General features: G+C 37.9%; 1 protein-coding gene across 3 annotated transcripts in view; it reads right to left on the bottom strand.

The window, feature by feature from the left end:
* SPATA7 (spermatogenesis associated 7) overlaps window positions 1–13,960 on the bottom strand; it is a 39,751-nt gene extending 25,791 nt beyond the window's left edge. The window contains exons 1-4 of one of the 3 annotated variants that reach the window (XM_042990295.1): window positions 13,843–13,960; window positions 7,186–7,260; window positions 5,243–5,338; window positions 1,118–1,165 (exon numbers count right to left, since the gene is read on the bottom strand). In XM_042990295.1, coding sequence (XP_042846229.1) covers window positions 1,118–1,165; window positions 5,243–5,338; window positions 7,186–7,260; window positions 13,843–13,861 — 238 coding nt within the window. In that variant the 5' untranslated portion in view covers window positions 13,862–13,960. The remainder of the gene's footprint in view (window positions 1–1,117; window positions 1,166–5,242; window positions 5,339–7,185; window positions 7,261–13,842) is intronic. The other 2 variants (XM_042990296.1, XM_042990297.1) reach the window with 2 other exon arrangements.
* Window positions 13,961–13,966: the final 6 nt, after the last annotated feature.

The following is a 13,966-nucleotide window of genomic DNA, read 5'->3' as shown; positions in this document are numbered from 1 at the left end:
TATTAATTTTAGCCATTCTGACAGGTGTGAGGTGGTATCTCATTGTGGTTTTGATTTGTATTTCCCTGTTGATGAGTGATGTTGAGCATTTTTTTGTGTGTCAGTTGGCCATCTGGATGTCTTCCTTGGAAAAGTGTCTATTCACGTCTTTTGCCCATTTCTTCACTGGATTATTTGTTTTTTGGGTGTTGAGTTTCATAAGTTCTTTATAGATATGGGAAGTACTACCTTAATTTTTATACGTAGGAATGAAATCCAGAAAAGTTAAATAATTTATCTAAAGTCACACAGCAATTCAGTGGCAAAGCCTGGGCTGAATTCTAAGTTCCAAACTTTGAAATACAAGCTTCTTTTATTTACGGATAATTTTTAAAAGTTAGAAAATGCTTCCTCAAAAGGCAATATATCAACACCCATTAGGATAGCTACTGTCAAAAGAAAATAACAAGTGTTGGGAAGGATGTGGAAAAACTGGAACATTTGTACACTATTGGTGGAAATGTAAAATGATGTAGCTGGTATACAAAAATACTATGGGGTTTTTTTCACAAAATTAAAAATAGAATTACCATATGATCTAGCAAGTTCACCTCTGGGTATACATGCAAAAGAACTGAAAGCAGAGTGTCAAAGAGATATTTGTACATCCACGCCCACAGAATTATTCACACTAAGCAAAAGGTGGAAACAACCCAAGTGTTTACTGACTTACGATTGTATCAACAAAAAATCTTTAAAAAGAAAGGAGATTCTAACATATGTTACAACATGGATGAAATTGAAGCACATTATGCTAAGTAAAATAAGCCAGCCACAAAAGGAAAACTACTGGATGGTTGCACTTACGTGATGTACCAGAGTAGTCAAGTTCAGAGAGACAGAAAATAGAATGGTAGTTGCAAGGGGGGTTTGGAGCAGTTATTCTGCCGGGTACGAAGTTTCAGTTTTGCAAGATAAAAAGGGTTTTAGAAATGGACGGTGGACGGTTGTACCGAAATATGAACGCGGCTAATGCCACTGAAATGGTTAAGATGGTTAGACTTAAAAATTGTTACGATGGTAAATTTTATGTTATGTGTAGTTTAGTTCAAAAGTCAACATGTCAAAAATTACTTACATTTGATGCTGGCACTCATGCTTAATGGAACTGAGCAGTCTACGGCAGCTGAAAGAAAAGAATCAGTTGTTCAGTATATTCTTAACATTTATAAATGACAACAAATATCAAATGTGGAAATCACAAAAAGTTCCAGAATTTGCAGTTCCTTGTTTTGATTTTTATGGTACCTCTAGAAGCAAAAAATATAATATCCTTGAGAAAAAAAAAAAAAACACTGGTTGGGATTAACAGCTCATTGGATACTGCAGAAGGAAATATTAGTGAACTTAAAAACATAGCAATATAAACTATTCAAAATGAAACGGAGTAAAGGAAGACTGGAAAATAAATGCACAGAGCGTCCCTGACCTAACCTACCTGAATCATGCACTTAACATACCTGTAATTGGGAGTCCCAAAACAAGTTCCTCCAAAAAAGCAAAATTAGACGCCCTACACCACCTGATTTCAAGATTTACTGTAATGCTATAGTAAGTAAGCAATAAGCTAATATAATAAAGACACAGAAGATCAGTGGAACTGAAGAGTAAGTCCAGAAATATACCCTCAAATATGGTCACCTGTCTTTCAAAAACTGCCAAGGCAATTCAACATAGAAAGGACAATCTTGGGGAGCTTGGGTGGCTTGCTGGTTGAGCCCCCCACTCTTGATTTTGGTCATGGAATCGAGCCCTGTATCAGGCTCAATGCTGAGCGTGAAGCCCCCTTAAGATTCTCTGTCTCTCTCATTCTCTCCCTCTACCCCTCTCTCCTGCCTGTACTCTCTCTCTCTGTCTAAAATTAAAGAAAAACAAAAAACAAATGAAAAAAAAGGACAATCTTTTCAACAAATGATACTGGAAGTATTTGGATATTCATAGGCAAAAAAAAAATTACTCCTTATATCATATATACAAAGTCACTCAAAATGGATCACAAACTTAAAAAAAAATGTAGGAACTAAAACTTAACACTTCTAAAAGAAGACAAAGAAAATCCTAGTGACCTAAAATTAAGGAAAGATTTAAAAAAAAATTTTTTGTTTTATTTTTGAGAGAGAGAAAGAGAGAGCGCAAGCAGGGGAGGGACAGAAAGAGAGAGGGACAAAGGATCCAAAGTGGGATCCACACTAGCACACTCTGAGCCCAATGTGGGGCTTGAACTCATATGCTGCAAGATCAGGACATGAGCCGAAGCTGGCCGGTCAACCAACTGAGCCACCCAAGCACCCCAGGAAAAGATTTCTTAAACAGGATATGAAAAGTATAAACTACTATTTTTTAATTTTTTTTAAGTTTATTTACTTATTTTGGGAGAGACAGAAGAAGGTGAGCAGGGAAGGGGCAGAAAGAAAGGGAGAATCCCGAGCAGGCTCTGTGTGCTGTCAGTGCAGAGCCTGATGAGGAGCTCAAACTCATGAAACTGTGAGATAACGATCTGATCCAAAATCAAGAGTTGGATGTTTGACAGACTGAATTACCCAGGCACCCCTGAAAAGTTAAACTATTAAAACAATCGAAAAACTGAACTTGATTTCACATGTCACAAAATATAATTTTTCTCTAGATTTCTCAATCATTTAAAATATAAACTTCAGGGGCACCTGGGTGGCTCAGTTGGTTAAGCAACCAATTTTGGCTCAGGTCATGATCTCACAGTTGGTGGGTTCGAGCCTCACATCGGGCTCCGTGCTGACAGCTCAGAGCCTGCTTCCGATTCTGTGTCTCCCTCTCTCTGCCCCTCCTCTGCTCATGCTCTCTCAAAAATGAATAAATGTTAAAAAAATAAAACAAAACAAAATAAAATAAATAAAACATAAACTTCATAAAACATTAACTAAAATTTAAAACTTTAGCTCTTCTAGGCACCTGGATGGCTCAGTTGGTTAAGCGTCCAACTCTTGATTTCAGCTCAGGTCATGATCTCAGCATTTGTGAGATTAAGCCCTGCATCAGGCTCTGCGCAATCAGCTTGGAATTTTTCACCACCCCCCCCCCGCCCCCTGCCCCGCAACTCACGTGTGTTCTTTCTCTCTCAAAATAAATATTAAAAAAAATAAAAAACACAAACTTTAGCTCTTCAAATGAGAAGATAAAAACTTTTTTAGAAGACGTTAGTGAAAAACTGGTGAAATTCAAAAAAGTCAGTAGTTACTAGTATTCTATCAATAGTCACTTGTTAGTTTTAATAACTGTACTATGGTTATATAAGATTTTAACATTAGCGAGAGCTGGGTGAAGGGTTTCTGTGACACCGTACTGTTTTTGCAATTTTTCTATAAGTCTAAAACAATTTCACAATAAATTATTTTTTAAAGAATATGAAAAGGTAAGTCTCAGGGAGAAAATATATCTGATATACGACCTGTTTTTAATACATAAAGAACTCTCACAACTTAGTATTAAGAAGACAAGTAACTTATCTTTAAAAATGGGCAAAAAATTTGAACAGATATTTCACCGAAGAAGATCTACAAATAGAAAATAAGCACAAGAGGGGCGCCCAGGTAGCTTAGTTGGTTGGGCATCTTACTTCAGCTCAGGTCATGATTTCACTGCTCGTGAGTTCGAGACCTACATCGGGTTCTGTGCTGACAGCTAGGAGCCTCTCTGCCCCTCCCCTGCTCATGCTCTGTCTCTCTCTCTCTCTCTCTCTCTCTCAAATATAAAATAAAATATGTTAAAAAAAAAAAAAAAGGAAAATAAGCACAAGAAAAGTTGTTCAACATCATAGGCATTAGAGAAATACAAGCTAAAACCCGATGAGCTACCACTATGTCTCCACTAGAATGGCTACGAAAGGAAGTACTGTTCTGGTGAGGATGTACAAGTGACAGAAATACACAACTGCAGTCACTCTGGAAAACAGTTTGGCAGTTTCTTACAAAGTTAAACATATACTTACCATTTTACCCCACAATTCCACTCCTAGTGAATAAATTTACTCAAGTAAAATGGAAGCGTGTGTTCAAAGACTGTATGTGAAGATTGTATGTTTTATTCCTAATGGCCAAAAGTGAGTCAAAACAATCCAAATATCCACCAACTGATGAATACATAAACAAATTATGGTATAGTCATTGACTGGAAAACTACTTAGCAATAAAAAGAACTACCGATGCACACACCAACAAGGATTAGTCTCCAAAGCGTTAGGTAATTCAAAGAAGCTAGACACAAAATGATTCATACTGTATGATTCCACTTATATGAAATTCTAGGAAAGGAAAACTATAGTCATAGAAAGCAGACCAGTGGTTGCCAGGGATTGAAGGAGGAGACTGATTGCAAAGGACTAGGGAGAACTTTTCAGGATGATGGAAATGTTCTATATCAGGGGTCAGTGAACGTTTTCTGTAAAGGGACAGATGGTAAACTTTTCAGGCTTTGCAGAGTGATATGGTCTCTGTCACAACTAGTCGACTCTGCCTTTGAGTGCAAAAACCACCATAGACGATATGTCCAAGAATGAACATGATTGCCTTTATATCTGGACAATGAAAGTTGAATTTTATGTGACTTTCACATGTTACAAAATATTGCTCTTTTGATTTTTTTCTGACCACTTAAAAATATAAATATAAATCTTATTTCTAGTTCAAGACCTGTACAAAAATAGGTGGTGGGAGGGTCTGACCAACAAGCTGTAGTTGGCTAGTCCCTGTTATAGAATGATTGTTGTGGTGATCATACAAATGGATATATGTTCCAAAACACAGATACTTAACTGTACACTTAAAATCAGTCATTTTATTATATATAAGTTATTATCTCAACAAAGCAACCAAAAAGAAAAAAAAGAGCAGCTGGTATCTTCTTTGCACAATTTCTTTAGATGTGAAAACAAAAGCAGATTATAAACTTTCATTATATTAACATCAATATCTAACCACAAAAATGTATTAGGGATAACACAGGTAAAATGAAATAAGTAGTTATTATATAGATATCACATAGAGTTAACAAAAATGGCATTCTGAATTTTCTATGTATAAAAGTTATAGTTAACAGGTGATATCTTGCTACATGAAACATAAATACATTTATATATAATATATTCATTTCTGCCACAGATTTACCCTAACTAGAAGTGAAGCTGAGGATTTAAATTGGATATAGAAAGTTCACATTTGCACATTTTTACCTTTGGCTGAAAGGATTTTATTATAGTGAACAGCCATGTGATTCTTGACCAGGTGGAGAGTACTTAGTCTGAGAGAGGAGGAGTCAGTGCAAAAAGCTAAAAATTAAAACATATTTAATCATTATATATTTAGAATTAATATCAAGTCATGAGAAAAACAAGATATTGATTATTAAGCTCATTTTTATAAAATGTCCTGAAAATTAACATACTGACATATCTGTGATGCTGGGTATGTCCTAGCCTCATCTTGCACTGGTAACTGACAAGCTCTTGACTTCTTGGGTTCGAGCCTTTCTAAGACTGAGAGTTTGGGAAGAGATTCTGGAATATAATCTATTATCATTACATTTACAAAACTATTTCTTATTGACAGACATTAATCTCATAACTAAAAGCGTTTAGCTTACTTGCCTGATTATAAAATAATGTTAGCATTGTTAATAGTTGAGTAAGTCAAATAAATCCAAAACTCTAAAATTCTCTGCAAAGATTCTTTTCTGAGGGGCGACTTCTAATTTTACACTTGAAAACACGATCAGTTTACTGCACTCTTTTTTTGAAGTATTAGGAATATATTAAGACAAATACGATCACATAGAAATTCCATAAGCTTCTCAATCTCATCTAAACTGTTTAAAAGATACCTTAGAAATAATTAAGCACTTATATATGAGTGTATAAAATGTAAATAAATCTAGGCATAACTTTTTAAACATTAAAAACCATTTTTGAGAATACATACATATAGTTAAACAAAACCAACAGCTAAAATGGCATATAAAGATTGAAAAGTAAGTGAATACCCTGTCATGACCCCTAGCCTCCCCTCCCAGAAGTATACTCTACTACCATTTTTATGCATCCTTCTAGGGAAATGCTATGCATAATACAAACATATACAGTAACGATAAGCTTGATACTTGTACTACAAGTAAAATTTATTGAATAGGTACCGTGCATGCACTGTTCTAGACTCTTCACATGTAAAAGCCATTTAGTCATTATTACCATTTAAAAGAAGTGGAGACCAAGAGAGATGTGAATAAGGTCTTCAAGGTCGCACAGCTGATAAAGGACGCAGTTTAGATGTGAACCAAATCAGCTTCATACCTAGAACCACTATACCTACAGCAGCTCCACACATATATTCTTAAAAAAAAAGTTAGCAAACTACATATTGTTGTTCTTCATCCTGTTTTTCTAATGTATGTATACTTTACATCTAGTTTAAAATTTTTAGTTAAAAATAATTTTTCAATGTTTATGACTCTGCTTTGTGTGTATATATACTTTATTACCAGAAATAAGTAAGTTAATTGAAAATGCGATCCGTCTTTCACTTTTAGAGGAACCAGAATCAAAGACTTTTCATGTAAGTAAGGAAAAAAAGATTTTCAATTATTTTGCTTAAAAATGCAGTTTAAATTTTGAAGCTATAATTATAAAAATATATTTTAAGTTCATGTTAAAAATTTAAAGGCTTTAAAGTGTGAAAACACAGAAAATTCAGATTTCCTTTTCATAGGATCGAGAACTCCAGTTGGAAAAGAGGCCCATCGGTGTTTACTCCGGATACAAACTGCATTTTTCAAGTGCTCTTCCCTTTCAGTACCAGTGTCTTTAATAACCTCCTGACCACCATTTTAACAAGGAAGGTAAGCTGTGTGCCAGGGTGGTCTGCCAGCAAAGAGTAGAGCTGGGCCGGAGATACAGCAGGGAGTGGGAGGCGACCAGGTCCACGTCCTGGGCACAATAGTAGTGTGAAATGATGGCCTCCTAAATTTTCTCAAGAATTCCTATACTATTTAATTATAATTAACAATACGAGGTTCAATATTGATTACATGAAGTAATTTTTCATCATGTCATACAATTTACAAATAAAGGAAACAGTCAACGTTTTAATAAATAATCTTTTACCATTTAAACACCTCACTTACCATTACTTTTGGTGCTCAAGTGTCCTTTAAATAGGCATGGTGAACCATATCTGGGAAGGACAGAGGTTGCTCTGACTTTTAACAAAAAAATATAAATTAGGATAAGTAAAACACATCTTTCACGAAAACAAAAATACTGAGCATTTAAAAATAATAAATCTACCTTTGATTTTAAATATCAGAATTGTTTTATTTTGTTTATTTATTTTTAAGTAGGCTTCACACCCAGCACGAAACCCAACGTGGGGGTTGAACTCACAACCGAGATCAACAGCTGAGCTGAGATCAAGAGTCGGACCCTTACCTGACTGAGCCACCCAGGCGCCCCTCAGAATTGTTAAAATTTTATTCAATCATATTACTAAACAGCAATGATACATCAGACAGACAAAAATTCTTCTGCCATAGATAAAAGGCCTTCTCTTTTAACAAAGTAAGTTGTTTCCAGAACAGGTGTACCTTGAGACTTTAGTTTCACTGGATAAAATGATAGCTATATCAGTTATGTTATCTGATACATATTAATTTTATTCTGTATACCACTGACCTACCAGATTTTTTAATGATTTTCAGATACAGTTGAAGTGAGATTTTGAGTTAATACATATGTATTAATTATTCAGTTAATCATAGGCCAGTCTGTCCTTAAAAATAATTTTAAGAAAATAATCCCCGGGGCACCTGGGTGGTTCAGTCAGTTGAGCGTCCAACTTCAGCTCAGGTCATAATCTCACGGTTCGTGGGTTTGAGCCCTGCGTCGGGCTCTGTGCTGACAGCTGGGAGCCTGGAGCCTGCTTTGGATTCTGTGTCTCCCTCCCTCTCTGCCCCTCTCCCACTCACATTCTATCTCTCAAAAATAAATAAATGTGAAAAAAATTAAAATAAAGAGTAATCCCCTTACAAAGTAGTTTAATAAATTAGAAATTATATAATATAATGTTACTATGTAGAAGATATATAAAAATGTCAGAATCAGAACTTAATTATTAAAAGATGTCTTAAAGTTCATCTAGTCCAACTTACTTACACTCTTGTCTGGATCCTATCTCCCCTAAAGTCAGTGTCTCATCTTTCAGACCAGATGGATGGAAAATTAGACATAAACCTCCTCACAAAATTAATTTATTTCCTCCAAAAGTAGATTGTGTATTGAGGGGTAACCTTCAAGATAAGAAGGCTGAGTTACAGAGTTTAATGGAATTTAACATGCAAAATATGAATACTGTATCACTAAGACATGTTTTAAGTGTATAAAATGGTCAGTCTGCTGTCAGGTGGGCTGCTATAAGCTATAAAGGCGTGGAGGGGGCACAAAGTCTGGAAGAAATATAGATGACTGAAAATAGAAAAAGAGGTGTCTAGATAGAACTAAAATCCAGGACCAGAGAACAAAGTTTGCTAAAAGAGACTAAAATAGAAAAACAAGTTGAGATCAGAATGTCTGAGAAGTTCCTTCTGTATCACAGGCCAGAGAGCAGGAAGGAAAAAAATTAACTTATTATTTAGGACAAGAGAGATCAAGATTACACCATTTGGATTGGTAATGACAGTCATGAAATTAGCATAGTTTGTTTCTACCAGGAAAGAAGGAGATCTGAAACCTAAACACACAAAAAAGCAAATTAACCAACAAAAACTCTCAAGCAGACCTTGTGTCTATGGAGGAAAAATAAGTGTTTCACTTTTTGCCTGCCCACAACCCAATGCCTCTGTATGTGGAGACAGGACCTCAACTTGCCCTTGGGGAACCACTAGCCCTTCACTTTTAGTCCAAGTGGTTCAAGTACAGCTTATTCTACTGCTCAGAGGTGGGCATATAATCCAAATCTGACCAGCTATGCTGAGTGAATCAGGAATGACTATGTGACCCAGGTCGAGCCAATGACACACAATCCTGGGACTTTTACTGGAACCATTAGGAAAGAGACATTCTTTCCACTGGGCTAGAGCCCAGTGCAAGACAGAAATCAGCCTGGAACTTCTGGTGGCCATCTTGCACCATACAAGGGAGACCTATCTGAGAATGAAACCTACCTGGAGAAAAGTGGAAGACAGAGATTCCTGGTGATATTGCTTGAGTCTCTGGATCTAACTGAAGCTCTACCCTTACCAGACTTTTCTTTATAGGAGCTAAAAATTCTCTCAGCCAGTTTGAATTGGGTTTCTTCACTTGTAGTCAAAAGTTAATTTATTGAATACTAACCGTGCCAGATACTGTTCTAAACACTTGGTAGCTACAAATGCACTTGATCCTTACAACAATCCAATGAGACAGGTATTATCATTGTCCCATTTTATAGATGAAGCACAATGAAGTAAAGCATGTAATTTGCCCACGATTACACAGCAACTATGTGTAACAGATTCAGAGTTTGTGGATCTCAATCCAGGGGAACCTGATAAATGTCATGTGTTCTGACTGTTCCACTGACCAGCCATTCCTCCATCTCTCTCTCTCTCTCTCTCTCTCTCTCTCTCTCTCTCTCTCTCTCTCTCTCTCTCGGGCCTCTCTATTCCCTGAGAAACAATGATATTGAAATTAGGCCAATTAATAACCCTACAATATCCTCTAAGTGCTCAAGTGAAAGGACAGTTACGTATCTCTCACTTTAAATCAAGTTAGAAATGACAAAGCTCAGTGAGGAAGGCATGTTGAAAACCTCGACAGGCCAAATCTAGGCCCCTTGTATCAAACACTTAGCTAAGTTATAAAAATGCAAAGGAAACGTTCTTGAAAGAAATTAAAAGTGCTGCTCCAAGAAACACATAAATGATAAGAAAGTGAAACAGCCTTATTGCTGACACATAGAAAGTATTAGTGGTCTTGAGAGAAGATCAAACTAGCTACAACAGTCCCTTAAGTCAAAGCCTAATCCAGAGCAAGGCCCCAACCCTCTTCATTTCTATGGACTAAGAGAGGTAAAGAAGCTGCAGAAAAGAAGCTTGAGGCTAGCATAGGTTGGTTCAGGAGGTTTAAGGAAAAGAAGCCATCTCCATAGCATAAAAGTATAAAGTGAAGCAGCAAGTTACCCAGAAGATCTAGCTAAGATAATTAATAAGGATGGCTACATTAAACAGATTTTCAACGTAGATGAAACAGCTTTACATTAGAAGAAGATGACATCAAGGACTTTCATAGCTAGAGAGAAGTTCCTGGCTTCAATGCTTCAAAGGACAGGATGACTCTTGTTAGAGGCTAAAGCAGCTGGTGACTTTAAATTGGAGCCAATGCTCATTTACCATTTCAAAAATCCTAGGGCCCTTAAGAGTTATGCTAAATCTACTGTGCTCTATAAATGGAACAGCAAAGCCTAGGTGACAGCACTTCTGTTTACAACATGGTTTGCTGAATATCTATCTATCTATCTACCTACCTACCTATCTACCTACCTACCTACCTTGGTGTTCCTGGGTGGGCTCGATGGATATTTTAAGCCCACTGTTTTGAGGTCTACTGCTCAGAAAAAGATTCCTTTCAAAATATTACTGCTAACTGACAATGCACCTGTTCATCCAAGAGCTCTAATGGAGATGTACAATTAGATTAATGTTGCTCTCATGCCTGCTAACACATTATCCATTCTGCAGCCCAGGGATCAAGGAGTAATTTCAACCTTCGAGTCTTATTATCTAAGAAATACATTTCATAAAGCTTTAGCTGTCATTCCTCTGATGGTTCTGGGCAACATAAATTGAAAATCTTCTGGAAAGTATTCACCATTCTAGATACCATTGAGAATGTTTGTGATTCATAGGAAGAAGTCAAAATATCAACATTAATAAGTTTGGAAGAAGCTGATTCCAACCCTCACGGATGACTTTGAGGGGTTTAGGACTTCAGTGGAGGAAGTACCTGCAGATGTGATAGAAATAAGAAACCTAGAATTAGAAGTGGAGCCTGAAGACGGGACTGAATTGATGCAATCTCACAATAAAACTTGAATGGATGAGGAGTTGCTTTTTTTTTTAAATTTTTTTAATGTTTGTTTATTTTTGAGAGAGAGAGAGAGAGAGACAGAGGCAAGTGGGGGAGAGGCACAGAGACAGAGAGAACGAGAGAGAGAGAGAGAGAGAGAGAGGGAGAATCCAAAGCAGGCTCCAGGCTCTGAGCTGTCAGCACAGAGCCCGACGTGGGGCTTGAACCCACAGACTGTGAGATCATGACCTGAGCTAAAGTCGACCGCTTAAACGACTAAGTCACCCAGGTGCCCAGAGGAGTTGCTTCTTAAAGATGAGCAAAGTGGTTTCTTGAGATGGAATCTATTCCTGGCAAAGATACTGTGAAGATTGTTGAAATGACAACCCAGGATTTAGACTATTACATAAACTTGGCTGATAACCAGAGGCAAGGTTTGGGAGGATTGACTCCAGTTTTGAAAGAAGTTCTACTGTGGGTAAAACGCTATCAAAAGGCATCGTTCGTGAACAGAGAAATCGTTCGTGAAAGGAAGAGTCAGCTGATACAGCAAAGTTCAATGTTTAATGTTGTTTTATTTTAAGAAATGCCACAGTCATCCCAACTATCAGCAACTACCACCCTGATCGGCCAGCAGCCATCAACATCAACGCAAGATCGTCCACCAGCAAAAAGAATACCACGTGCTGAACGCTCAGATGATGGTTAGCATTGTTTAGCAATAAAGTATATATATATTTTTAATTTATTTTTGAGACAGAGAGAGACAGACCATGAACAGGGGAGGGGCAGAGAGAGAGGGAGACACAGAATCTGAAACAGGCTCCAGACTCTGAGCTGTCAGCACAGAGCCTAACGCGGGGCTTGAACTCATGGACCGCGAGATCATGACCTGAGCCGAAGTCGGACCCTTAACCGACTGACCCACCCAGGCGCCCCAAAGTATTTTTAAATGAGGGTATGTACATTATTTTTTAGACATAATGTTACTGCATACTTAATAGACTACAGTGTAGGGTAAACACAACTTTTATATACACTGGGAAACCAAAAATTTTATTTGACTCAGTTTACTGAGATATTTGCTTTATTGTGGTGGAATGGACCCTGCAGTATGTCCGAGGTATGCCTCTGTACTTTAAATTTTACATATATCCTTTCCCATGCTCCCACCTCTGCCATGGGATCGTATGTAAAAATAATGGCCCTAAGGTTTCACATTCCTCAACTGGACTCAAAGCCTGTTCTGCCACTTACTATGACCTTGGCAAGTTATATATGACCCTCTTATTTACTGTGAAGTGAGGATAATACCTATCAAGATGTTTTTGTGGATTACATAATGAGATAACTTGGCAGTTGTTTCTGTTACACAGCAAGGATAGCTTATGTTGTAAAATTTCTAAAAAACATAAAAGCATGTTGGTTTGCTTTTTCTGGAACTTATGTTGACAGTGTCAGAATATACAGTTTGCTGTCAATGGATAGTAATTTCGTATGTTCACAACAGCACTTATTTTGACCAATGATTATGTAATAAAAGCACACTCATATTCAAAAGCGAGACACTGCAAGGAACCATCTAGCAGCTTGGTTTAAAGATACTTTTAGGGGGTGCTTGGCTGGCTCAGTGGTTAGAGCATGTGATTCTTGATCTTGAGGTGGTAAGTTTGAGCTGCACATTGGGTGGAGAGAGGACTTAAAAATATATACAAATAAATAAAGATACTTTAAAGATATACAAATAAATATAAATATTTTATATAAATATAAAAATTTATATATTTATAAATAAAGTATAAATACAATATATACAAATAAATAAAGATACTGGGTCCACTTGACCCAGACAGTATTCAATAAAGGGTAGGTGAATATAGTGATTATGGATTAGTCCTTTGCCGATAACACTGAAGCCAACAACACTGCATCATTTGGAAACATACAAGAAATGCAAAATCTCAGCCCCCAGCAGACCTACTGAATCATAATCTGTTTTTTTAAGTTTATTTATTTTATGTGTGTGTGTGTGAGAGAGAGAGAGACAGAGGGAGAGAGAATCGCAAGCAAGCAGGCTTCACACTGACAGTGCACTGCCCTACCCGGGGCTCCATCCCACAAACCGTGAGATCATAACCTGAGCCAAGATCAAGAGACCAACTTAACCAACTAAGCCACCCAGGCGCCCCCATAATCTGCATTTTAACACGATTCCCAGGGGATTCCTATTCACATTAAAGTTAAAGAATCCCTGGGTTATTTGTTTTGTGGGGAGGACGGTGGTTACAGAAGGGAAGATTTCGTATTTAACCGATTACTTAAAATGTGCCAGGAGTTATATATTATCCTCATTTAAACTTCAAGAACTCTATGACATGGACATTTTACTGTCACATTCGAGAGATGAGGAAATTGAGGGTCGTCCTTGCGAAGAGCAAGGGAGCTTGATCTGGGGGACCTAAATTTAGTTCCTCTGCCTCGGGGCCACCGAGGTAAGAAAGGCTGCATGCGCCCAGTTCAAGAGACCGGGCCTCCAGCAGTCAGGGCCACAAATTCTGAGCAGGCAGGACCTCGTCCTCCTGTGCGCGGGTTAACACTGGGGCCAACAGTGGCAAGTCAACAGGGGACCTGGAGCCCCCAGAGCGCGGCCCCGACCCGCGCCCCCGAGCCACGGATCCCGGACCCCAGGCCCGGTTACGCGGCGGCGCGAGGCGGCGGTCGCCCTTGAGAGTTCCCTTTACCTCTCCGGCTGCCATTCATGCTTAGATCCTCTTGCAGCCGCCGTGGGGACACGCCGGACCCCCTTCGGTCCTTCCCCGGGCAGGGTCAGCCCCCGCAGCAGGGGACTGGCGCGCAGGAGCCGGC

This window comes from Panthera tigris, chromosome B3, assembly GCF_018350195.1.
Source record: "Panthera tigris isolate Pti1 chromosome B3, P.tigris_Pti1_mat1.1, whole genome shotgun sequence".
In the NCBI taxonomy this organism is placed as follows: domain Eukaryota; kingdom Metazoa; phylum Chordata; class Mammalia; order Carnivora; family Felidae; genus Panthera; species Panthera tigris.
This window is presented reverse-complemented; position numbering and strand designations above follow the sequence as displayed.